The sequence below is a fragment of the Aythya ferina genome (genome assembly GCF_964211825.1).
Source record: "Aythya ferina genome assembly, chromosome: 3".
NCBI classification, from domain to species: domain Eukaryota; kingdom Metazoa; phylum Chordata; class Aves; order Anseriformes; family Anatidae; genus Aythya; species Aythya ferina.
Window position 1 is genome coordinate 54,000,994 of NC_140298.1, and position 27,887 is coordinate 54,028,880.

General features: G+C 34.8%; 1 protein-coding gene across 6 annotated transcripts in view; it reads left to right on the top strand.

Annotated features, from left to right (window-relative positions):
• The window catches only part of SCAF8 (SR-related CTD associated factor 8), a 184,087-nt gene that overhangs the window by 26,659 nt on the left and 129,541 nt on the right, over positions 1–27,887 (top strand). For 3 of the 6 annotated variants that reach the window (XR_014691969.1, XM_084515842.1, XM_084515843.1), the window contains exons 5-20: positions 106–262; positions 1,893–2,023; positions 5,453–5,629; positions 11,598–11,677; positions 12,089–12,206; positions 14,802–14,936; positions 15,079–15,191; positions 15,722–15,915; positions 17,611–17,711; positions 18,838–18,951; positions 19,522–19,678; positions 21,194–21,324; positions 22,783–22,927; positions 23,454–23,534; positions 24,152–24,373; positions 24,962–26,675. Coding sequence is in view for 5 of the 6 variants with exons in the window: in XM_084515842.1 (XP_084371968.1) it covers positions 106–262; positions 1,893–2,023; positions 5,453–5,629; positions 11,598–11,677; positions 12,089–12,206; positions 14,802–14,936; positions 15,079–15,191; positions 15,722–15,915; positions 17,611–17,711; positions 18,838–18,951; positions 19,522–19,678; positions 21,194–21,324; positions 22,783–22,927; positions 23,454–23,534; positions 24,152–24,373; positions 24,962–26,661 (3,756 nt within the window). In the remaining variant the exon portion in view is untranslated. Of the gene's footprint in view, positions 1–105; positions 263–1,892; positions 2,024–5,452; positions 5,630–5,843; positions 5,871–11,597; positions 11,678–12,088; positions 12,207–14,801; positions 14,937–15,078; positions 15,192–15,721; positions 15,916–17,610; positions 17,712–18,837; positions 18,952–19,521; positions 19,679–21,193; positions 21,325–22,782; positions 22,928–23,453; positions 23,535–24,151; positions 24,374–24,961; positions 27,330–27,887 lie in introns of those variants that run through there. The other 3 variants (XM_084515841.1, XM_084515845.1, XM_084515844.1) reach the window with 3 other exon arrangements.

Below are 27,887 nucleotides of genomic sequence, written 5' to 3' on the forward strand. Positions count from 1 at the left end.
GCTTCAATCTGAATAGATTGGTGTTGCTAGTTAAGGCTTCCATAATTCATAATAACAAGAAAAAATATCATGACAGAGGTCTTTTGTTATCCTCTTTCATTTTAGAGTAAAATTGTTAGAGTGCTAAACTTATGGCAGAAGAATAATGTGTTCAAGAGTGAAATTATTCAGCCTCTCTTGGATATGGCAGCAGGAATTCCTCCTCCAGTTGTGACTCCCGTCTTGCCCAGCACTACAGCTGCTATGAGCAACAATACACCAGGTAAGCAAAGACAGGTTAGAATCAAATAAATCACATGGTATCAGAACCCTTGTGTCACCTCTTGTACCTTAGCTGTTAACATGCTGAAAAAACTTACTGTTTTCCTTTAGATAAATCAAATGAATTCCAGAAAGAAATGTGTTATAGTCAGCATCCAGATTAGAGATATAGCAAAAACAGAACATAGCCTATTGTGTTTACTTTCTAACTATACACAACTGAAAATATTTATAATATAACAGTGTGGTTAGATCTAGTTTTGCACTTGAAAATGCAAACAAAACAGAAGTTCGCTGTCAGAGTTGAAAACCCATCACATTACTTAATGCAGTGTTTGTTAATTAGTGGTGCCACGATTGAGAGCAATGAAAGAGAACTCATCTGTATCTTTTTGCTATCCCTACAATTGAACTTGATGGACAATGTCAGACAGTGGTCTTTTGCTGGTCAACAGGCAATGATTTTAAGAAAAAAAACCTGCATTGGTACTATAATCTGCATCTAGTGACATACTTTCTTCTCCGTCTAGTTTGGTGTTAGTGACTCATAAATCATTCATTGAAGATTGGGATGCATGGGAAATTTTATATGTAAAGATTATTTTTTAGCATATATGAACCTGGTTTTATTACTCACTTTTTGCTGATCCCATGCTGAAAGCAATGTAGATAAATCCATCTTACTTTCTGCTGACATTTGTAAATATGTAGTTCCTGCTTAAGGACTTAGTGCATCTTCTACCTCAGTATTTTTTATTTTCATTAGTTTGATTACTTTAAGTTATTGAAATAACAGTTTTACTCTAACGCTTTTTGGAATTTTGATACAAAATGTCTTTTTAAACAGCAATCTGGTAGTTTTTATTTGGCATTCATCAGCATATCTCTACTTCTGAACAAAGAGCAAAGGTATTTGCAGGGATGGAGGATTATTCTGATCATTATGACGTGAATCTAATGATCAGATTGCTGATTTAGTTTCAGCTCTTTGTGAAAATAATGTTAGGAGCAAAAAGAAGATAAAAAAAGATTTTAAAAAATCTTAATGAATCCTGTTACTGCAGGTTGAAATTTTAGTAGAATCCTCAAGACTTTTGCTAAGCATAAAGTGGCAGCCCAGTAAGTTTGGAACTAATTTATGTTTCTGAGTAGATTGCTATCAATTATCATTTGATATATATTGTTCCCACTCAATGGTTTAGATTACTGTGTGAAACCTATTTAGGTTTCATGACATTCCCCATGTGTATTTCTTGTTAGTAGTCTCACAGGTCAATAGCAAAAAGATCTGTGCAAAACACTTACACAGAGTAATACTACTACTTCAGAAATGTTGACATGAGTACGTTTTATTTCTGTATGCTCCATGTATGTGTCAGAAAAATAGTTCCTGTTGATGTTAATAAGTGCTTTCTCAGTATTTAGTAACTGGTTTTGATGTCCGAGGAAGATTAGCGTGTCTTTATAATTTGATTTCTTGCAATCCAGAAATGATTGCTGCAGAAAATAAACAGGAATGCTCATATCAGTTTTATCATTTCTGTTAAAGCAGCTTTTATTTTCCTCCCCTAACACCATTTCTAAGCTGGTATAATAAAATATTTTGGCATGCTGTGTTCTCTCTCTTTTAGGAACACCTGTGACTCCAGTTACTCCAGCCAATGTGGTGCAGAGTTTACCCGATCCTTGGGTATCTCAGATTGCTAATACAGATACGCTTGCTGCTGTAGCACAGATTTTACAGAGTCCCCAAGGCCAACAGGTGAATATTTTATAGGTGGTTACACTATTTGATTCTGTGTCTTTAAGGAATACTAAAAGGAATACTGCTTTCACGGATATCTGGTAGTTTTTTGTCCAGTATTTATGTTAACTATCCCACGAGGGTTGTTAGTGACAAGTAAGTTCCAGGTAAATTAAATTTCTTATTACCTCTGTAACCAACCCTGTTTGTTCCCTAAAAGAATCCTAGAATGTGATTTCAGATAAGATGGGCTATAATACATACAATTTCTTCTCTACTTAGTATTGCAGTTGACTAAATAAAGAGCAACACTGAGATTTTATGAATAGAGGTGTAAAATATAATGCCATTTAGCATATTTCTCTGCTGGATTCCCCCAAGAAGCTAAAAATTGCGCAGAATTATATAGTGGAAATGTTCTCATTCTGGAAGTGTGAGTCAATTCTCTTCTATATCTTTCAGTCAGCTAAATAGTTGGTTTTTTTATTTTGCAGTGTTTGAACATAAGATCTTGGTTTAGAAGTGACTGATTTTGTGTTCAATTTCTAAATGGTGAACTCAGTAAAGTGGCTTGATGTGCAGCATGTATTGAACTGCTCGTCCTTATAAAGCCTGAAGTCATATAAATTGAGCATTCCCAGTCAGCTCTGTGTAAAAAAACAGATCATCGTTTTTCAGTTTGTTAGATCTCTGGCACCAGCCTAAATGTAGAATAATGATTTTTGTTTGGTCTGTAGTTATTAGTTGAGGACTAAGGTGTTTTACCTGATGGGGTACTTAAAAAAAAAAAGTCCCTGGTTTACGAGTAAGGAACAGTCACCAGTGAGATTTTACAAAGCATTAATGCTGACAATAACAACTTATTTACTTAATGAGGTGGCTTTACAGTGTTCAGCTGAGCGGAGCCATGTGTAATTGTACCAAGTAAGAGGGAGTATTTGTCGGATCACATTCTTGGGGTACATAAAAAGCAGAGCAGAATGAGTTTGTGGGATACTTTGTAAAGTGTGGAGGAAGGATAGTGGCATAGTTCTTAAGGGAGGGATGTGAAGTGAGAAAGTCAGTTTAAAGATTATTACTTAGAGAACATTCTAAAAAAAAAAAAAAAAAAGGAAGAAGCAGAAAGATTTTAAATAATAAGAAGAAAATGAGAAAGAAATTAAGAGTTCTGAACCCAGTGGGTCACAAAGAAATAGCATTTGGATATCTATCCCAAAATAGTAATATGAAGAGAATGGATTCTGGGAGGGGGGGTAGGGGGGGAGATGGACACAAAGTGTGGAGAAAGACTGGGTATACAAACTTATCCATACAAATCTCTAGGACTAGTAGATGAACTGCAACATTTGCTTCCATCCTCTGTCCTTTTTTTTTTTTTTAACCTGTTCTCCAAGTCACTTCCCCCATTCCCCAAAGTCCTTGATTTAATCCTGAGATTGTGTTTAATGGGTGAGAATGCATGCAGCTAAAATAAAGAGTCTGGATGTAGGAGAGGACAGAAGTAAGAAAGATGTGACCAACAAGAATGTGAAAACAGCTAGAATGGTGACCACCCAGGATTTTCCCACTCTAGGGCTTCCATCTCCGCTTCTTCAGTTTGATTCCTTCCTACTCAAAGCAGTGTACAAGATGAGCAGCCACTTTTGAATATCTTTTCTGGATCAGCCAAGAGGGAATTGGGAAGCTCTTCAGTTTTGCATATTGCAGTAATTAGTGAAAACTTGTGGCGAGGTAAAACAATAACTGAAGCATTTCTGGAGGCTTTGCTGTATGAGGAGTCTGTATTTAAAGAACAGGAAGAGTTATATCACATTATCAGAAGGTAACTTTAAAACAATCTGAAAAGAAGATTGTGTATTTTTGATGCATTGTGGTAATGAAGATTGTCTTAACCAGCTTACAAATTTTCTAGTGAACCCTAGTAAAAAGAAAGAGATTGAAGCCTTAGTGTGGAACCCCATAAGGAGGTGGAATGTGAACTTAAAGATAACTGGGCACTTAAGTCATCAAAGTTTGAAACACCTGGATTTGTTCAACCTTTTCCAGAAATAACAAAAAATAAGGCTGTAAGGGATTCATGGAAAATCAAAGAACTGCTTCCACTAATACTGAGGTACTTTAGGAGGGCTTCTTTCCACAGAGATAGTACCTTTTCCTTTTGCATTAAGATAAATTTGTACAATTTTATAGAAGTATCTCTGCTCAACAGATGAACAGACCCACACATGGAAAAGTTAACCTTTCATTTCCTCAGCAGAACAGCTCCTTAAATAATAATAATAAATAATAATAATAATAAAACCATAAGTAGTAAGTTGGGGTAAGAAAATCATGATACACCAAACAATTCAATGGTACATTTGTTCTAAAAAAAATTTATGGAAGATATACCATTTTTCTTTATTTTTCCTCCTCTAAATTTGAGGGAGTTGACTCATAGGGTATCCTGATATACTTTGATCAAATGTTTTAGGTCCGTTCTGAGCCGTTCACTACACTTCTGAAAGTTCCTTCTCTGATGATCTATAGTATTCATTCCAGTATAATCCAAGACCTCTCCTGATTTGCAGAATGGGGTTGTTAATAAAAATAAATAATTTAACATCTGCGTTTTGACACTGCCCATAATAATCATTATATATTTTTTTAAAATAAGAGAAGTAGGTACAGCCCTTTGCTGTACTATGCTTTGCCATAGTGGATGGAGGAGTTTTGGTTGTTACAAGACATCTGTTGCCCTAGAGCCACTGCTTCTGGTTCGACATTGCATCTCATTAACTGTCACACTTTATCCTAGGCTAGGACTATACATAATGCAGAATCTGTGCCAGTGCAGGAAGTCAAGTTATATTCCCAATTCTTCATTAAATTGCTTTTTATGATTTGGTTGACGTAACATGGTAGTTGTATTCTGTATGTGCAAACCTGAGTTTCAGCATGAGATTTTCCTTATGACTTACCCAGAGACCCTAGCAGAAATTCTTAACGTAGGCAAGTTACACCAGTTTAAGGTAGAGCTTGCAAAAGTGCAGTTATTTCCACTACACAAATGTTATTACAACATACAGATTTTCCTAATATAGGTGGGCCCTTAGGAAGCTGGAGTAGGCTAACAGATTTTTTTCAGGTCAGAAGGAATCAAACTGGAGAAACAGAAGAGGGTGAACCCTAGAAAGCAGGAAATCCTGAGTGGTGACTGGTCATCATGCAACCTGTCAGAGCAAGTTAGGAGGAAGAAGCATCTGAATGTCTTATCAGCCACAGAAAACAAATTAGCCAGTAAGTGGGAACATAATTTGCCATAAATGAAAACAGATTAAGATGAAAAAATAGTCAGAGGTTAGATGATACTGTGTTCATGAGGGCTTTTTTCCTAGCTGGAAGGGAAAAAGAGTTACTTTTTAACATTTTTCAGTTTTAATGCAGTTGTTATCTTTTCTCTTTTAGCTTCAGCAGTTGATACAGACGCTGCAGATACAGCAGCAGAAACCTCAGCCTTCGCTACTTCAAGCCCTGGATGCTGGTCTTGTTGTTCAGTTACAGGCCCTAACCGCACAACTTACAGCTGCGGCTGCTGCTGCCAACACACTTACTCCACTGGAACAAAGTGTCTCTTTTAATAAGGTAGCAGTAGATTATTATAAGTTAAAATACATGTATTTATTGTATAATATATCTAAGTAAAAGTTGTGATGTAGTTATGTGGTGTTCTTCACCTTTTATTAACGCGGTGAAGAGAACTGAGCGTGTCTTGTATTCTCCCCTTCCTTTGTTTATGGTCTAAAGTATGAAATGATTTCTTACAGGGTAATGAAAGAAAAACACGCAGAAATTTATATAGCCTGTTTTCCCAGAAGAGTAAAAGGTGATTGGACTTGTAATTTTCTTAAAATGTAAATGCCAAGAAACCTTCCGTTCATACCCACCAAGTGATAGTAAGTGAAGAGATAAGTTTGATTATAGTTAAAGCTAGTCAAAGGACAATTTATAAAGGATGTCAAAATGTAATAACAAACAAAATCTGTAAGTAAAGAAACTTTGCGTGTGCTGCAGCATATGTGTCTATCAAATATAAATAAATAAAAATACAGAATGGAAGAATTTAAGAATAAAGCTAATATAGTAGAATGCCAGGTAGCAATAACTATGCTGGCAATTAGAATAGGAAGCAGCTCATGACTATATAATCTCCATAGGATTGTCCTGAAGTGAATAAATAATAAGAATAAGGAAGCCAGAAAATCAAAACAGTGGTATTTTTTCCTAATGCTCATAATCTCTTTTTCAGATAGTTAGCTGCCTAAAACTTTTCAAGTATTGAGTCTAAAGTTTTAGGACAGTTTATCTTAAATGTCTAAAATTTTTTCAGGTAAATGAAAAATTTTTTCAGGTTATTATTCTGAAATAATAACGAGTAAGACACACCTCTAAAACTGAACCAAGAAAAAAAAAACACTCCTGTAGTCATAGAATCATAGAATGGCTTGGGTTGGAAGGGACCTTAAAGATCATCTAGTTCCAGTCCCTCTGCCACAGGCAGGTACATTTCCCTCCAGACCAGACTGCTCAAAGCACAGTCCAATCTGGCCTTGGAATGCTGTATTGTAACTGGAGTTATCAGCTGGAGTGATCACAGGGAATGAATGAATCAGTAATGGGGACCACCTTAATATTTCAATACAAAAAGTAATTAATAATAGAGCATTGTATTGTATCTTTATTCCATGCTCTTTGATTCCAGCATTTATGTGGATAAGTGTACTGGTGTTGTGACTGGCAGGTCACAGTCTTGAACGTGGTCGGGTTAACTGGAGCAAATTGAAGGAATTGGCATTTTGATGAGGTGTGCATACACCTTACGAGAGTTTGGCCTGGCACTCATTAGTTAGTTTATGCCAGTAATATTATGCAGGTTGAAAGTTGTCAGCAGGGTGAATGTATGCGATTGTGATTTCTGGGACTTCTGATGCTAATTGTTGTAGAATGCTACTCTTGTGCAAGAATTCAATGTGATAATTTACAGGCTTTCAGTGGGTATGTGTGTGTGTATATATACATGTATATATATAGAGAGGGAGAACTGAGCTGTTCTTGTAAGCTGGGGAAGAGCTGTGTTTATAGTGTGGTCTGTATCTCAGTTCTGCATTATTCAAGTAGGGTTAGGTTATAATAAATCTCAAGTTCCTCATTCTGTGTTGTATAGCATCTCTTTGTATGTTTTATTAGTCCATTGAAGCTTTGCAGATGCAGCATGTACTTTTAGAATGTTCCCTCTTTATATATAAACCTGGCATTATCATACCTATTTTCCCTTTTTTCCTGAGGTTTGAGGATTTCTGAATCTGGGTATTATAGCAGAGTATGTATTAATAGATATGTATTAATGGCCAATGTTATTTTTGCAATCAGAAATTTTTGGAATAGCTATTCTTCTTGCCTTTTTTTTTCAATGGTTTCTCAGCACTGATACCACTTGCAACCCAAATCCCACTTCTCAGTAGCTGAAGACCATGAGTCATAATGATGTAATTCTATTTGCTGGACTCTTTCCTTCCATTTCATCACATAATTAATGGTATCATTTTTCTACTATACATGACGGCCTTAAGTGTTAAAAAGGCAATATTTACTTATACAGGAAGCATCTACATCAGTGTTTTGGTCTGAATCAGGAACATTCTTTTGAATTGAAACTTTTGTTATTTTACATGTACATGTTTGGTTCACGTTGCAGACCAATCTTGAGTGCATAGTCTAGATTCGTTTGGATTAAGCTAAAGTAAAAGATGTGCTGTAAGTGCTAACAAGCATTCTGTGCACAAGGACAGACAAGAGCAGCATCAAAGAAACTTGTGTGAAAGCAAAACAAAAAATATAAAACTTTTTTTTAAGAGAAAAAAATGCTTCAGATGTAGGTAAAAATACTGTTAGAGATACTGTTCTGACACCTTGTTTTTTGATATCTGTACAATGAACAACACTAGACTGTAACTATTTTTTGAGTACAGGACATTCAGTTGCTTAATTTCTGGGACTATTGTCTTTGTAAGAAAGTAAGTTGTTAACAAGTACACTTGTAACAACAGGAATTACAGATGAATGAGCCTTGTTTTAACAGCCAGTAGAACTTCTCCAAGGGAAATTGTGTGTCAACAATTCTAGGTCACACAGAAAGTGAACAAGAACCAGATAATATACATACGTTGACTTCTCAGAAAGCCTGTTATTTTAACAGTCTTTCTTAAAGAGACTGAAAAAGAAAGTAAACCTGATGATGAATTCCAGTACGACATGGGAGATTTATATTATGTAATATGTTACCTGGAGCAAAAAGACAGTAGAATCTGTTGTCTCAGATTTGTCTGGTGAAGACAAAAGGAGTTTGAATAGCTCTGAGGTGTGTATATCAGGCTAGAGGTCAAGTTTGATCAGTCCTGTCTAACCTCTCAGAATCACAGACTGGTTGAATTTGGAAGGGACCTCGGGAGGAGGATGTTCAGGCAGCTTGTCAAGCATCTCCAGGGTGGGAGACTCCACCTCTCTGGGCAACCTTGTCCAATTGCTTCATCACCCGCACAGTAAAGAAGTGCTTCCTGGTGTTTAGAAGAAACCTGTTGTGTTCCAGTTTGTGCCCATTGCCTCTTGTCCTGGCACATGGCATTCTACCAGCTACTAGGAAGAAAATTAACTCTGTTCTATCTGAAACCAGGACACCACCACATACATTTTGAAAGGAGCAATTGAACAAATGGTGTACCTTTTCTGGTTTGCAGAATAATTGAATGTTATTTTACATAACATAATCAAAATTTCTCTTCAGTGTTCAGTGAGAATTGTATCTTCTTCTAGCTACAGTTTAATAAAATATGTAAGTAGAGATTAGGAGAGGTCCCTAATAACTGGTAAAAGTCAAATGTTGTATCCATGTCCAAAGAAGGCGAAAAGATCAGCCTAGGAAACTACAAGCTGGTCTGCCTCACTTAGCTCTGTGGAGCTAGTACTTCGGGGACTGTTCTGGATATATGAAAGACAAGGTGATTGGAAACAATCAGCATAGATTTACCAAGAACATATCGCACCTAACCAACCCTTAAGCTTATATGATAGAATGAATGACTGGTTTGGGGGATAAGGGGAGAGTAGTGAGAGTGTCATTTCCAGTGACTATAACAATATGTTGTTGGACTAGGTAAACTTTAAGGGTTCCTTCCAACCCAAACTATTCTATGATCTTAAAAAACATAACAAAACAAAAGCCTGCTGCAGCAAAATTAGAGAATTTAGAGATTAATGAAAGAAATCATTAGAAATGTTGTATAGTTTTTGTAGAAGATACTGAAAAAGACTGATTGTCTCATCTCATTCTTTTTATTATGATTTTTAAAGAGATTATCCTGGTGCTTCAGAAGAATTTAATTGCCTTTGAAATAAAAAGCGTTTTTTTCATGTCTTTAACAATTCCCATTGCTTTTCTGAACATATTCTCTTCTTAAGTAATTCCATGAATGCTACACCTATTAAAGTTCTGTAGTTTTATACATTTATGTGTGGTGGATTGACCTAGGTATCCTAATATTTAGTATGTTTAAATGTCTATTTCCTTATTGTAGAGGTGATTCTGCTCCGATTTATTTAAAAATAGTTCAAAATTTTCTCTTTAATACCTGCTCTTTTATATTTACTAGAAGCAAGTTTAAACAAAAATCATGCTACATATTTGCCTGTTTTGGCTGGCAGTTCTTTGGTTTTGTCTGGTTTCAGTTTAATTTTTTTGTGTGTGTCATCAGTTGTTGATTTTTTTTTTTACTTTTCCCCAATGATTAATGTTTAAATTGTGTATGCTCTGTTATTTTTCTTTGTACTTTGTCATGATGGAAGATATATGATGATTAATCATATTTTAAAGATGAGACTGGGCGTTTTTCTAAAATGCATGTTCTGTTCAGAGATGCAGCATTTTGCAAATGCTTGATTTGGAAATATTCTAATAACAACAGAAAAGGCAATTTAAAAGGAACGCAGCCAGCTTGCTTTAAGTGGATTAGATACGTAATATGCAAGTTACTCAGGATTTTTACATCCCACCTTGCATAAACTCCCTTATAATTTCTTGACCATGAGGGTGGTCAAACACTGGAACAAGCGTCCAAGAGAGGCGATTGATAGCCCAAGTCTGTCAGTGTTCAAGAGATATTGGGATAATGTCCTTAATATGCTTTAACTTTTAGTTAGCTCTGAATTGGTAAGGCAGTTGGGTTTGATCACTGAAGGTCCTTTCCAACTGAACTGTTCTATTCTTCTGTTCTTGATGGCCAATGTTTCCAATGTGTTTTCTCATAAATAGATTCAGTCCTGCTTTCATATGTGTTAGATCATTTCACTGGGAAAATAATTCTAAACATTTTTGGTTTGATCAGAGTCTCTCAGTCAACTTACGCATTGATTTTTATGGTCTCCTTTAATTGACAAGAAATAGAACATCCTGAAAACGAAGGGCTACTAAATCGTAACTGGTTACTTGAGATTTTTTTGCCTTGGTATTTCCAAATGCCTGGCCTATGTTCTCATACTCTTTTTTTTTTTTTTTTTTTTTTTCCTTCTGATAAATCAGTGTTTGAGAAGAAGCTATTACTAGTACTGTAGTACAGTACTAGTATAGTAGTACAGTAGTAACTCTGCTTTTCAGAAGACTTCCAAGGTGTAAGGTTATGTGGACAAGGATTTGATAAAACTGCTGTATTGATACATATTTATAGAAAAAAACACACCACAATCTACGTGACTAATAAAATTTGTTGCATATCTTGTTCTTTAGTCTCATCTTCAAGAAAGTACAGTGATATTGAAATGCTTCTGAAATTCAGAAATTAAAAAAACCAACTTTGTTGTGGTTCAGCAGAACTATAACGTAGATATCTTTACAGATAAAACAGGAAGTTTATCCAAGTTTTTATTGTTCCTTATCAGATGCCTTTCTAGTTATCACTATGGAGGCTTCTTCCCCTTGCATAGTAAATGCTTACTTTGATTTTTGCACAGTCAGAAGTTGTTTTCAAGGAGCAATGCATTTGAAGGAATTCAGGTTGTCTAAATAACACGTGTATGAAAATACAGTAATTCTTTGTGAAATAATCAAGCTGTAGGTCTTGTCTTGATGTAAGCAGAGCAGTTTGCAGCTCTGCCAAAGGAGCCAAATGAGTTTGTTGCTCTTGCCAGAGGATTGAATAGTTGGTTTCTTCATAGTAACTTCTTCTAATCAAAGGTACCATCACTTAAAATTTATCTTGTTATAAGTCTTCCTCCAGAATAGCTGTTATTTACTATGGAAAGAACATGTGGTTCTTGCTGTGGAACAGCAGACAGAGCTCAATAAGGCCACAGCCAAGACTTGGGGGTCAATGCATTCAAAAGTTTGGTAGCAATACTAGCATCACATTTAATTTACAAGTTAAGTTCTTTGCCGAGCTACCTTTTTTTTTTTTTTAGTTGAGAAATAAGAGCTTTTTTTTTTTTTTTTTTTTTCAAACTAAGTATACATAAAATATATATCTTTTAAGGAGTACTCGGTAACACTTACTTTGCTTTTTCCTAGAAGCTGATGGACAGGTTTGACTTCGGGGAAGAACCTGAACAAAATGAAGAGCCTAAAAAGGAAACTCCTACTTCCCAATTGTAAGATCAAGCTATGTTTAGTGGGAAAAAAAAATTAAAAAAAAATGTTAGGCACTAATTAAATACTAATATTAAATAGAAAGTAAGGTGTTGCTTCTCTCAGAGCATAAGTAGACCAAAACAACAGAAAAGACAATACTCTGAATTACTGAGATGTATACATTTTTAAACATTTTATATAAATGTGTGTGCCTGAACTTTTGACAACTTTATCCTGAAGGTAACACATACTTTGCTTTGTTAGTTATATAAATGTTAGTAATGTGGTAATGATGATAACAGAAGGTGATATTAACTACATTGTCTTCATTATTCTACATTTTTGACTAAACTTGAAATTCAGTTGTGAAAACCTCTTTACCCACTGTTTAAGAGGAAAAAAATGTTTGTTTTTTTAATCTTTCGTTTTAGGCCTTTAGTACCAGAATCTGTGAACAACTCGCTTTTTCACCAGCTAGCTGAACAGCTACAGCAACAAAATTTAGAACATCTGCGACAACAGCTTTTGGAGCAACAGCAGCCTCAAAAGGTAAGAACTCCATCTTGTGGTTGTTATCTGCCAGAAGCTAGCAGAGTAAGTGGAATAAGCAGGATAAAGTGTGTAAAGTGAAAAATAAGTAGAACCAAATGTGTGGGATCTAAATCTTGCTTCTGTTAGAAAAAAAGTATCCTTAAGCTCAGTTATAGGCTGACTGTGCGTTGGTCGTTCAGATCTTTTTGTGGGGAAAGTAAACCTCTTTTTCCACTGATCCTGAAGGAGGAAGTGGGCCCTGAAGTGAATATGCTACTACCTGTGAAGGCAGAGCAGTGTACAAGCTGCTGCTATAGAACCTACAAGAGGACAGAATTGTAGATTGCACTTTAACTTAAATTTTCCCTTTTCAAGTCTTAGATTTTGACTAATAAATGCCTCATTCTACTGAAGAATTTGAGCTAAAGAGTAGAGCCATATATTTCCTATGAAGTTCTTAATTAAGAACTGATGCTCGAAACATTACAAAATGGATTCTTAACTGTGTGAATTGGGTCTCCTCTACAGTGAAGTAAATTGACTTATTTCTTCTGAGGTTAATCCTCTGTTTTGAGCTGCTCTTCTCCCATGCTGATGCATTAGAAAATGAAAAGTTTATTATATCTTAATACTGGCCAGGTATGAAGTGGATTTTCTAAAGGGTATTTGGATGAAGTTTCACAGTAAATCAGAAATTTCTAGATTGAAAGAAAATCACCACAAACTTAATGTACATCTGTTGGGGATTTTAGTTTTTTTTTCACCTGTGCAAAGATGCAGTCACTCAATTAAGAACATCAATGTGAATTTTAAATTTGTAACTGAGTTTTTAATTGTTTAGAAAAATAGTAATCAAGTTTTTACTATAAGCTATTTTCTTATTCTAGTGTTTTATTTTACTATGTTTTATTTTCATATCTTTATATCTAATAACTGAGAAAGTTTGTAGAATAGCTACAGACTAAATAGCTTTTGGTATAGATGCATAATCTACCAATTTTTGGCTTTAAATTCTATATAAATTGTTGTATAGGAATATAACTTTGAAGGGTGCCTCTGTTTCAGGAGTTTTTGATATGATTTATCTAAAAATAGCTATGTAATTTGACAACAAAAATGCTACCTACCTTATTGTAAAATAGTTTATCTCAAAAAAAAAAAAAAAAAAGGTAATTAGACGTTACGTTTCATTTATGAAATTAACTTACATTAAATGTATGGGTAGAGTGCTCATATGACTCGCCACTTATTATGTGATCTTCTACTTGAAATGATTTTCCAGAAGTTGTTTCCCTTCAGGTCCACTCAGCTTCTTGGCTAGTTGCTATGGAGAAGAAGTTTCATTTTCACCTTGATAGCAGCTAAAAGGCACAATTTTTCTACTGGAACTCCTCAGTAATGACTGCAGCGTTTTATGAGGAAGATTTTCTTTAATCCCATGTTTAAGCATCAGTGAAAAGATTAAGGGAAAGAGGAAAAAAGATAAAATGCAAAACAAAATTATTAAGCATCTAATTAGGAGCAAAGGGAGAGGAGGAGAGGATAGAAGACAGAAGAATCAACAACTGATGTAGGAACTAATATCAAGACATAGAAATTATTGAAGAATAATTAAAGAAAATGAGGTGAAACAGATGTTAGAAGACAAATGCTTTAAATGAATTGTAGCAATTTTATTATTTTTGGCAAATTCTCATTGTAAGGTGCTTAAGAATACGATGGCACAGCAGAAGAGTATATATGCCATATATGGCATTCTCCTAGCAGATAGAATACCTAACATTTGTCGAAGTGAAAATGTAATGAGAATCACTGAAATATGTTTATATTGGCTTATGTTATTTATCTGAATTGTCCAGATTGCATTTCTGAATATTTTCATTACGTTTTCTGTATTTCTTGCATGTCTTTCATATCATACAGATACTAATTCCAAATCTGTGATTTCAAATAGTGTACCGGCCATTATGGATTTTCGGGGCAGTGGGATAGTAATTCAACAACACATTCAATATTTTACATTTTAAAATTATGAATTTAATTTTGGTGTTTTTCAAACTGTCTGGTTAGAACTCTTGTAACTGACATGCTCACATAAATGACGCAACACCCTCCTTTATCTTGTAGTACTTACTGTCTTGAATCACATGCTTTAAGAAAGTTTGGATCTAAATGTAAATGTTTTAACTAGTTGAATTGGTATTACAAATATTTTCATTGTATTAATAACAAAATAGAATGTTTCAGTGTCACTGTACATAAAGGCTGCCTTCACTATTGTTTTAACCTGTGAGTTTTATTTTTAAGCTAACTAAATTAAGCAACAAATAGTGTACTTTCTTTCTTTTGATTCAGCAAATAGATAGCATTATTTTTATATAGTCAGGGATGTTACTTATTGCAGATGACAAAAAAGGAATTGGAATGGTGTGACATCTAGTTCAGCTTGTTTTCTCAGTTAGATAATTGTTCTATATTAAAGGAAAGTGTGAAAATAAGAGAAACTTTTTTTTCAGAAATAGTTGAACAATTGTTTCATCTAATCTAAATTTTGACATAGTTTACAATTTGAATTATGAGGCCTTTTATGATCTATAATTATTTGTTATTTAGGCAAGCCCTAATGAGGAAAATCAAGAAGGAAATTTTGGTTCAGAGCATTCTGCATCACCATCACAAGGGAGCAGTCAACAACAGTTTTTAGAAGCAGAAACAAATGTAGATGATTCAATGGATATTCAGCAACAGGTAAAACTATTTTCAATGTAATTACAGAAGGAAACACGTATTAAGTTGATTGCAAATGAGCAAAATCAATGCATACTTTCATATACTCATATATTGTGAGTATATATATTAAATGTTTATGGACTTCTATGTCTGACCGTAGGACATGGATATAGATGAAGTACAGGACGTTGCTGAAGAAGAGATTTTTGAACAAGAAGAAAAGAAATCAACTGTTCGTTCAAGATCAAGATCTCGTTCAAGATCTCGTTCAAGGTGTTGTAATGAACTTGTATTAAGAAAATCAAGTTTTTTTTTGGAACAGAGTTGCTATTTGTGATTGTCATTCTGTTTTGTATTTTCCAAGGTTGTCGAAGTAGTTTTGGTAATGAACAGAAAGTGTTCATTTAGTATTTGTGCACTAGATGAAGATTTTCTGTATAGAACCTTGTTTTGCATATCTATGGACTAAGTTAAAGTTTGTAAGACCTGCTGAAGTAACAAAAATATCCAGTTAACACTAATCAGTTGGACAGGTTTTTGGTGTCAGAAAAATAGATACTGATGTGGAACTCTTTGAGTGTTGTTTGTTTTGTTTTGGCAAGTGTGTTTTTTGTTTTGGCTTGGTTTGTTGTTATTTTTGTTGTTGTTGTTTAAAGCCCAGGGTATATATCCTATTCCTCACACTAATGGCAGTTTGAGTAAATATAAATGAAATATGTATATGAAGCTTTAAAGCCTGTAGTTAAAAGAAAACTAAAAAACTATTTTTAAACCTCAGCATACTGAAATTAAGTATTTTGTAGATCACCAAGAAAACGAAGGTCTAGATCACGATCTGGTTCTCGTAAGCGTAAACATAGAAAACGTTCACGCTCAAGATCAAGAGAAAGGAAGAGAAAGTCATCTCGATCATATTCCAGTGAGAGAAGGGCTAGAGAAAGGGAAAAAGAACGTCAGAAGAAAGGATTGCCTCCTATACGGTCAAAAACACTAAGCGGTAAGTAGCAGATACTTTGTATTTTAATAATGTAGCATTAAAAGGGAAAAGGCCTTATATTTTATTGAAAGAACAGTATTCATCTGAAGTACTGTTACAAAAACAGTAAACAAATTATTTTTTGTAAGTTTGAGTTCTGGTGTTTCTTACAACTTATGCAGATACATCATCTCATCTTAGAGGAAAGTAAGTATCATACTGTTCCACTGATAGTTTTATTCTTTCTGTTACATTGATGCCTTTAGTTCTGAACAAAGAGTAGTAAGAGCTTGTCCCTAAGTTAAAATATACTCTTTTATGGTTCATTTTAAAATGAGCAGTACTTGATCTGAAAATTGTTACACCAATAAGAGATTTAAGTATGTGATGCACACTTTGGACAGCTTGCTGGATACTTTAAATAGAATCCAGTAATGTTAAAGTGCTTTTTAAACAGTTTTTCACAAGCACATAGAACCAAAACAGGTGGAAATATGAAACATAAATATTTTACCATCAGAATAAAGGCCATAATGGTTATATCTTAAAAAGAGTATCCAAAAGCCAACTGAATTTCAGGTACTGCAGTGTGCTGCTCTGCACAGAGAATTTGCACTAAAAAGAGGATAGCAGGAAGAACAACTTCCTCCACACAGTTGCTTAAATCAAGCTGCTTAAATCAAAAAATATTTTGATACAGTAGCAGTATATCCCATTGCTGCTGTTTTCGGGACCTTAGATTCATGGGATGCATACATTGCACTTAATTTATTTTTGTAACAAACCTGTGTTCCTGAATTTAACTTGACTTAGATGGTTTATGAACAGTCTCTGATGTAGTTTTGCATTGGTCTTGTGTTTTTAAAACTCTATCATTTGTGTGATAAGATAAGCAGTTCAGAAATCATTTTTCTAAAAGAAAGGGTGCTCTGGTCTCTAATATTTTACATCATTCCAAGGTGACTTTAAACTCAGGACTTCACTGCAGTTTAGATGTATTTTTTTTTTCTTCTCTGGCTTTTCACATTAAGAGTAGCAAATCAGTTTTATGATGAAGATTTTTCCCAGCAGTCCACAAAGCAGGGAACTACATGTATAATCAGAGTGGATGGGAGCTGGAAGATAGGGATGCAAACCTGGAGAACACCAGCTGTACCTGAGGTCCTATGACATAACCCAGCTCATGTAGAAAGGAGATATTAAGGAGCACAACTGAGGTGTGGAAATTTGAGAGAGAAAAAATGTACCTGACAAACACTTCATTTCTGTTAAGCGACTCAAGATATGCAGCCGCTTTTATCACTTGCTGAGTTCTGAAGAATTGTTTCCTAGACCTTAACATGAGAAATAAAATTACTTTCAGGACATGTCAAAATAAGTGAGGATTAAGTTTTGTCTAAGAGAAACCTAAAGGCTAGTCATTCTTAGTTTTACTGTTTACTACTGTCAGTTGAAAATCTATTAATCCTACAGGCATAGTTCTATGGAAAACTGCTATTACAGTTTACCATAGCTAATAACTGATAGTATTTTAGTTTTTCATCATTTTAATGTTTTAAAATTTCTGGTAGTTTACTTAATCTCTATATAAAAAGTTATAGATTTACTCTTCTTGCTTTTGATCCATGATTTCTGTGCCTATTATATCCATGCTATAAGTTATTTCATAAGCAAACATTTTAGTACTTAATATGATGTGAATGTTTCTCTTGACAGTTTGCAGTACTACTCTTTGGGTAGGTCAAGTAGACAAGAAGGCTACGCAGCAAGATTTGACTAACTTGTTTGAAGAATTTGGACAGATAGAATCTATTAATGTAAGTGAGCATGTTATCATCCACTTTCAAAGATTTTAAACTTAAACAGACTTAATGCTTCTGGGTTCCTTTTAGCATCATAAGCTTTATTTAGGAGACTATTTTTTATCACTGTTTAAAAACTGTGGTTATAATATTTGCTTGTTGGTGGTTTCTATGTACTGGGTTTGAAACACTAAACACAGTACACTTCATGGTAAAATAGATTTTCCCTGGCAATAACTATAGTGGAACAATTTAAGCATTTTTTTAAACCCAGGTCTTAACTGATGCGGTTATGCTTTTTTCTCATTTCTGTGAGGTGGCATAGGGGTAGAGATTATTTTTCCTTACAGTAATGGACACCGCTGGACATGGTGTCCACATTGCTTTATGTAACTAGGATAATATAGCTAGTTATCCTATATATTTGGAAATATCTATCCTATCTAAACATCCTATATTTATCCAATATATTATAATCTTAAACATTTTTGTAACATCTGCATTAAAATTGACCTTCTTAAGTATTATTGTTCTTTGTTACCATGTACTCACAAAACAACATAAAAGCACATTGGTATTTTATTACTTCTGACTAAAACTAAATTAAGTAGTTGTCATATGTGGGTTGAAAATTTTCAGATTGTAAGTCACATCATACTTTTACTTCCTAAATTAAACATTAAAGCTAGTGGAAATGAAACTTCAAGAATGAGGACTCTACCCTCCAAAAATGCAGGACACTTTTAATCATTAGGTTTTGCCTCTGCAAAAGGTTGTTGCTCAGCTCACAGTGAATTTGAAACTTAATAAGAGGCAGTGACCTGCTTTTCTGAAGTTACCATAAAATAGCTTGCAGTTCTTGCCTGCTACATATTGTTTGAATCTCTTGTGACGTTTTTAGCACCCATTCTTCAGCTTGCTGTTGCCTCTTGAAAATGTTATAACTGATGTACCCTGCCAATTTCACTCTTAGGTTTTGCTGATGCTCAGAATTATTAATTATTACAGTGATGGTTATTTACAGTGTGAGTCTTTTCTTTTTTTCTTTTTTTAGCATTAGTATTCACTTCATGTAGACATGTAAACTGAAGCACTGGTTTTCCTGCTTTTCAAGGCCATTGATTTTTTTTTTCTTCCGTAGATGATTCCCCCAAGAGGTTGTGCTTACGTCTGCATGGTTCATAGACAAGATGCATATCGTGCTCTTCAGAAACTTAGTTCTGGGTCCTATAAAATTGGATCTAAAATTATTAAGGTAAATTAATCTTAATCTGAGGATGCGATCCACTTCAAATATGGTACAGTTTTAAAATGGTGATATGTCAATTAACAGCTATTCATTCAAATAACCAGTATGCTGAAGAATAATGAATCAATAAGGTGTATATTGTATTCTTTCCTCTCTGTAAAACACAGGTTTTAACAGGTAATATAGAAGATAGTAACGTGAAATTTTGACTTGATACTTAGGAAATATTAGGAAAGCATTTTCTATATATTCTAGTGATAAGAGTACTGTAAACAACTGAAGTCCTGTACCTCACCATGTGGATCTCTTACTATTAAAACTGCTAGTATTAAAGTATGTGATTAGATGCTGTGTTTTTTCTACTTTGATGCTTTACCATAAGTCCTTGTATTACTGTATTCTTAATTTCCTCCATATACATATGTTAGCATTAATGTTGAATAAATATGAATAAATATGAGCCTTCTGATGTAAATAATTTTCCACATGCCTGTTGTTGCAGAGGCCAAGTAAATGTCTTACCAGTTGCCAAATAATACGATTTGATGAGGTTATCTGTTTTGGTTGTATTTTCAGATTGCCTGGGCTTTGAATAAAGGTGTGAAAACAGAGTACAAGCAATTCTGGGATGTGGATCTGGGAGTTTCGTATATTCCTTGGGAGAAAGTAAAATTGGATGATTTGGAGGGATTTGCTGAAGGTGGAATGATTGACCAGGAGACAGTAAATACAGGTATGGACATGAACAGTGATTCCCATAGTTAGAAAATGTGTTTATTTCCTGGTAATTGTAAATATTCAGAAAGTTTATTGTTTTAGGTAATAAACACTCTTCTTTGATTTACATTAATATTACTAGCTATGTGTTTGCAATACAGAATCAGAGAGTGGTTTGGGTTCCTAATAACTAATCTAAACCTATACTTTTTAGTTTAAAGCCATTAATCCTTGTCCTATCACCTGACAAAGAGTCCCTCCCCAGTCTTTTCCATAGGCCCCTGTTGGGTACTGGAAGGCCGCAATGAGGTCTCCCTGGAGCCTTCTGTTCTTCAGGCTGAGCAACCTCAACTCCCTCATCCTGTTTTCACAGGACAGGTGCTCCAGTCCATCGATTATCTTTGTGCCCTCCTCTGGACTTCTTCTAATATGTCCGTATAAATGTCACTGAAATCTAGATTGTCTTTGTAGATGAGTAATTAATTAGTTATCATGACCATTTGTCAGTGGTTGAATTTAAACAAGATAATAACGGTTAACATTTTTAAAAACAGTTCTGAATTTGCTGTGTACTCATTTCCAAGTATGTAATTTGTATAAAAATTATGTTTTGGTAGTGATTGTGAAATACCTTATAGTGATTTCTGATTCAGGTATAAAACTTAAGTTACAGTTGGAACTTGTCTAAACAGCCACAGCTTAGCCGAACCTTAAGGTATTTCCTCCATTAAAGTCAAAGAGGTGAGAAAGCAAGTAGTGTTAGACCATATATTGAAACCCAGCTAACTGAGAGGTTTGTTAGGTTTGTAAAAGATTCATGGGTACTGTAGTTTCTTGAAATGGATCTAGCACCAAAATGATGAGACAGCACTAAAATAAGCAGTAGATTAAGACAGTTTTAAAATAGAGACAATAATTTTTCAGGTAAAAATGCATTCAAAATGCTTTGAATAAAAATTTAATGTAAATGACAGAAGAATTAAAACATGCAACATTACTGAAACACAGTCACTATTTTATACTTGAAAATTAAACCTTTTTTTTTCCTGGTATTGTTGGGAGTGAGTTTGAGGAGGTAGTAGAAGGAAGGAATTGTGTTTTGGTGTGTTTTTTTTTCCATGTGAGGGTCTGTCATTTTACAGCATACAAATGATACTATAGATATGTTGACAACAGCAATTTTTAGAAAACTAGAACATACTTTATATTACAAATTACTAACAAAATGTAGAAAAAACTTGGCAAGTTTTAAAACTTCAGTTTGTATACTGGCACAATTAAATATTGTATATCATGTGATTAGAGATATTTTACATTCTTTAAAATGTATAATAATATGTAAATAATTGTATTTGCTGTTTTCACAGTAAACTTGGGGCTAATTTGTCTAAATAGATACCAGATTAAAAATTACAGATTAATATGGAAAAGGACATTTTGGTATGAAAACAACAACAACAAGCAGATTAGTTATCTCCTTATATTAAAAACACACCTTTTTTTTTTTTTTTTTTTTTGTTTGTTTGTTAAGAATGGGAAACAGCCAGGAACTCAGAACCTTCTAAAGAAACTACTCAAACTACGCAGACTACTACAGTTGATAAGAGCACAGTTATCACAACACAGACAGAAGCTTACACACAGCCAGTCACTATGCTGCAGGTTTGTATTAAAGTTAGAGTTTGCAGAAATTCTGCACAACCGGAGGGGTAAGTTTTTATTCAGTACAGATCAACTTTAATGCTAAATTAAAGTACTTAAAACAAAAATACTTAAAACCCCATGTTCGTATGTGTTTCTCTTTATTCTAGAAAAGAATCAGTTGCCCTGGCTGAGCAAAATCCTTAATTTTATGCACAGTATATCTCAAACTTGAGTACCATCTCAAATAAAGGCTTAAATGTTAAATTTCTTCTCTGCCTGTCTACTTTTCCTCATATGAGGTTTGACTATGAGGTTAATTATTTTCCCATTAGTTTTAGGCAGGATTTTGTGGGAACAATCTTGTATTTAAAAGAGTCGATTATTCAAAGTAGTAGGTTGTTGCAGTTCTGATATACACAGTAATTCATGAGAGTCTTTAAATCTCTGCTCTATTTTCTTTCATCTGCTAAAACAGATTATTTTTATTAACAGCTATTAAGGTATTGTAGAAGACTGGAAGAATACAGTGTAATTCTCCTTTATTATACTACATGCTGCATGTTTATCAAGTATAAATTGAAGTGCCTTTTGTCAAACTCCTTAAATCCTTTTTATTATGACCATATGAAATTGTAAAATGAGAAGCAGGTGCTTAACACAAAAAATTGTATTATCATTTTTTCTCTCTCTTGACATGTATAGATGTTTCCTGTATTTGAGTTGATATAAGATTACTACAAAAGCTAATGTTTTTGCATTTCCTTGCATTGAAGTTTGAGCTTGAATTCTTTTTACTTTCACAAAAATTATCTTTTTTTTATTTCATCTTTCTGCTTGCATACACTGTGATCTGTATACATTTAAATACACACACACATATATACATATGTGTATATATACTGATGTTTTTCTGCTGCTTGTTAATTGTAATTCTGCTGCACTGTAGCAAAACACATAGCTCAAAGAGAAGCTTAAAAAATACTAAATTTCCAGGATTTCATTGGGATTATTAGCCTGGTAATCACATACACTAAACTCTCAGTGTTCTAATACTGTTCTAAAATATGCAAATATTTCTAATAAGAAAGGAGTCACTGTTTATGTGCTCTCAAATTGCCACACTGTCTACATTTTCCCTCTTTTTCTGTCTTTCCCTTTCTGTATTCCCCTTGCTACTCTACCTAAATTTTAATTCTTCAGTTAATATAATGGTTAACCATGTATTTATTTTCTGTTCCTTTCAGAATAAAGAAAAGATAGCATAGGATTTTTTCCAGTGTCGTTACTTGTCTGTAGTGCACGTACTATTCTAGAATGCAATCTAATATTTCAGGGTGTTCAGAATGTATGTTCGAAGACTTCAGTACATTTGATGTTTAACATAAATTGCAGTCAAGTCAGTGGATAAAATTGTAATGCCACTGAATACTCTTAAGTATTGAAGTTGCTTGTTTCTTTTCTTTCCATGAAAAAAAGATTCCAGTAGCTCCAGCTGTGCCTGCTGTTAGCTTAGTTCCACCTGCGTTTCCTGTCACAATGTCTGTCCCTCCTCCTGGTTATAGCGCAATTCCTCCTCCACCCTTCTTGCGAGCAAGTTTCAACCCTTCACAGCCACCTCCAGGTAAGTTCGTAAAATTTGAGAATGTAATAAGTATATTCAGCCCATGTTGCTGTCTATGTGTATTTTGCTTTGTTTCCATCACCTTCTTGTTACTGCTTTAGCTGACCTTTGGATCTCTAATTTCAGCCCAATATGAAATTTCTTATGCCTAACTTAATATTATTCTTTTTTTTTTTTTTTGTGGAGAATATTAATTAAAGCTGATTTTTTGTTGTTGGTGATTTATTTGAGTCTTTGGGTAAAAATCAAAATGAAAAAAATCTTAAGATTTATCTCCTTTCTTTGTAAAATTTTGAAAATTTTAATTTTCTTCCTTGGATATTGCTGACAAAAGTAAAGATTCACATGCAGGTCTTTTACTGTAAGAATGAATTATTTTTGAAAACAGCAACCACTGTCATCCCTTTGCATACATTTGTTGTTTGCTAGTTTTCAGTGATGCACCTTCTCAGGATAAATAAAGTAAACAGTGTTTTAATGAAAAATTGTATTTCTCTTTCTAATGATTTGTCATTTTTCCATATAGGTTTTATGCCTCCCCCAGTACCTCCTGTTGTCCCACCTCCTGTTGTCCCACCTCCTGTTGTCCCACCGGTTGTTCCAACACGTAAGTTTGGTTATTCTAGTGGCTGTCATATGTTATTAAAAGCTTAATTGTTTGATATACTACTTTTCATTCAAACAAAAGCATGTTAATCCTGTCTAATGGACAATAGTAACATATAGGTTATTGCACAGCTGTTTTAAGCAGGTATTGAGAGAAAATTTTACAGAGCTTTTCAAGTTGACTGAAAAATGGTAGTTACTGTGGAGTAACTGAAAAAAATCACGACAAATGAATTATTTGTTATTTGCATACATAGTTTAATACTAGAACTTGGCTATAACATATATTTGTAATTTAGGCTATCTAGAGTTAATAGCTGAATAATTTATAATAATTTATTTTTGCTTAGCCTTTTAACTGTTATCAATTTAACATTTAAAAGGCTCTGTTAAAGAGTAACGATTGCTTAAGTTGTTTGCAGTTTGTGGCCTCTACAAAAAAAAAGTAAATGTTAGAGTGGTGATTGAGGATAAAAAAATTGTTATCAAAACCATCATTATTCCCATGGTAATTGAAGTAATTTCACTTATTTTGATTTTTCATCTTGACATCTGCCAAGCTAAACTTAAAGGCTGAAAATATGATTACTCTGATACACTTCTGTTATTTCCCTGCAGCTCTAGTACAGCCTCCATTACCAATTACACAAGAGACGATGAAGGATGTTCCTTTTAGTAGCCTCGTTTTACCAGTTGGCACAGTTACAAGCAACCTAGCTACTCCAACGTTGTCTGCTGGAAGTGTTTTTAATCCTCTGCCAATCAGCAAACCAGAATCAGATGAAAAGGGATCACATCTTACAGACCTTCAGATTTCTTCCAGTGAAAACAATAGAGCTGGTAAGAAATATGTTTATTGTCTGATGTTTTTACATACAATAAATATCAAAATGCCTGTGAGGTTTTGGTTTTTTTTGCAGATCCTTGTCTATTGCATTAATTAATAGAGTAGGAAGTTATAGACTGGAGGAGTGATGGAAATCACCTCTGTCATCACCTCATCATTGATTTTTAGCAGCTCATGCTCAGGAATCTCTTCTTTGTAGACTCGAGAAATAAAGCTGAGCCTTTAGAAAGTGTGTTCTTTCTATGTAAGTGGCAATGGAAAGAAGAAGGAGGGGGTAGAATACAGAAGGTATAAACTGTATCAAAGATTTTAATACTTCTCTTGCATAAATGGGGTGATGGTTGTGGAGTTTGTCAATTTTAAGCTGCTGTGCGTTCTTTACTACTTAGAGATGTTCATTTCCATGGCTTAATGTCTATCACCAACATGATTAAAGTGATCTACGTTCATTACAGAAAATGAGACACTGCAGAGATTAACTCTGTGTTAATTGAATAATGTATTAAGCTGCATTTTGTTTTGAATGCCATGTGATGCATTGGCATTTTCTGTTAACTGTTCTTCTTGTTGCTGCTTTTTAGTGCAAAGTGATGTCTCAAGTAGCTCTGGACTTGTTGGAGGAGTGCAGCCACCCAGTGTTTCAAGCAGTTCTGGGCTTACTGGAGAAGGCCAGCCACCTAGTGTCTCAAGTAGCTCTGGACTTGCAGGAGGAGTACAGCCACCCATTGTCTCAAGCACCTCTGGACTTGTAGGAGGAGTGCAACCACCAACTGTTTCAAGCAGTTCTGGTCTTGCAGGAGGAGTGCAGCTACCCACTGTCTCCAGTAGCTCTTCCCTTGCAGGAGGAGTTCCGCCAACTAGTGTCTCAAGTAGCTCTGGACTTATGGCTGGAGTGCAACCACCAAATGTCTCAAGTAGCTCAGGGCTTCTAGCTGGAGTGCATCCACCCAGCATCTCAAGTAGCCCTGGCCTTCTACCAGGAATGCAGCCACCCAATGTCTCAAGCAGCTCAGGAGTTCTGGCAGGAGTGCAGCCACCGAGTGTCTCAAACAACTCTGGTCTTCTCATAATGCCACCACCCAATGTTTCGAGTAGTTCTGGACTTATGGGAGTGCCACCACCAAATATTTCAAGCAGTTCTGGACTTCTGGCAATGCAGCATCCAGCTGGTGTTCAAAATATGCCTCATTTAAACATAAGTAATCAAAGGATGCCAGGAATGCCTCTCATAGATATCCGTCCAGGCCTGATGCCCCACTCACCTGGACCAAGGTTTCCATTAATGCAGCCAGGAGTGCCACCACAGCGTAGTATTCCTCCTCCAGCAATCCTTGATCCAGCTCTTCACCCACCACCTCGAGGTCCTTTTCCTCCAGGAGATCTTTTTAATCAAACAGAAAGACCTTTTGGAGCACCAGGAAGACAAAATATTGATAGCATTTCTAATCCAGAGAAAAGACTACCACTTGGAGGGGATAACATACAGCAGGAAGGAGACAGAGATTATCGTTTTCCTCCAGTAGAAAATCGAGATAATCTTAATAGACCATCCCCAGTGGATGTCAGAGATCCTGTTGGACGACCACCAATTGATCCAAGAGAGGGTGTAGGAAGGCCTCCAGTAGATGGAAGAGAACATTTTGCAAGACCACATATAGACATGAGAGAAAATTTTGGAAGACCAGGTATAGATAATATTGGCCGAAGAGAGCATTTTGCTTTCAATTCAGACAAGCACTGGGGACAGAGAGGAGATTATGATGAAAGAGAGCATCATGCCTTCCCTATTTATGGTGGCCCTAAAGGCTTCCATGAAGACAGAGAGAGATTTCGGCATGTAAACTATAGATTTGATAGTAGAAGTGGTCCCAATTGGAATAGAGGATTTGAACCAGATGCTCACAGAGATTTTGATGACCGCAGAAGACCCTGGGAAAGACAGAGGGATAGGGATGACAGAGATTTTAACTTTTGCAGAGAAATTAACGGGAACAGGTTTGGAAGAGACAGAATGTCAAACAACTGGATCCCCCCTCCACATCCACGGGTTTTTGAATATTTTGATGGGGCTGCTCCCCAACGCAAAGCTGATAATATGCCCCAGGTAAACGGTGAAAATACAGAGACAGAAAGTCAGCCACCAACTGCACAGGTGCAGGACGAACCAGAACTTTATGAAAAACTGACCTCTTCAGTCGAAATAAACAAAGAGAAGAGTGACACAGAAGCTGATATAGAAAGTGAACCAGTGGTAGAAAGCACAGAAACTGAGGGGACATAATCATCACTCAGTAGGTAAAAGATACCTTTTGTAAAGTTGTCATCTCTCTGTAATAGATAAATGGCTGACTGGACCTTAGTAGTTCACTTTTGTCTGCCAGAATTAAGTTAATCTGATGTTCATGTTCATCTTTCGCTTAAATAACTGTACAACTGACTTGTATAGAACACTGTTCTTAATTTGAACATGGTAGGTAAACATTTTTTTTTATTTCTCTGGTAAAACATAAACTTGCCCCCACTTGCTTTTAATTTCACAAAGATAAAATAACAGCTTGTCAAACAAAGACTTCCTATGGAAGACAATGGAATTTTTTTAGATACTACCCTTAGGTTGGCTATCGAAATTGTTATACTTGAAAACAGGTGCTGGTGTATCTTGTCCGTGTTTTTAGGCTGCTGCAGAATTTTAAAGTATAGACAAAGCTGTGATATTTTATGTTCCTACAATTCGGCAGAAAAAAAGAAATGGCCCATGTTACTTAAGGAGCATAACACAGAGATTAAAAGTGGTTTTGTAAAATCTACACTATAGTCTCTGTTTTCTCTAAAGTAAGTGTTTGTGACTTGTTCCTCGTACTGCAGTGGGTTTAAAAAAAATGAAAAAGTACATTTTAATGTTGGGTGCATTTTGTTTTTAGATGCCAATAAAGCATATTTGTTTGATAACAGTGTTCTAGGTATTGTATTTTTTTAAATCCTGCAAGCTATAAAAACTTGGAATCAGCTATGATATGTGCTTAGTTAGTTGTTGCAAAAGGTTTATATTACTTTTGTAAGACCAATGCAACAGCTGTAATGTGCAAGAAAGAAGCATATGGTTTTTACATTGAAAATCATGCAGTCATTAGTTTATGTATATGACATATGTATGTAAATATTTGTGTAAACTGTTTGTAGATACCACTCTTTCTGTGCGTGTCTGTGTATGTGCACACACTCACAGAATATTGTAGACAGTTCAATAAAATTGAAATGAAATTAGGTTATAAAAATTTGCCTTTCACCTTCTTTAGGTAGTAAGATAACCTTATTTCACTGCAATACTGTCATGCTTTTATTTACCTTCTTATGCTAATTGCTGTATGAAGTTCTTACTACTTATAGAAGGTGGAACATGATACACTGTAAGAATATACAGTAGGATTTTAGCTTTCTTTTTTAAAATGCAGATACACATGAAGCCAAAACTTAAATATTTGCATTGTCTTATTTTGTAACATATTT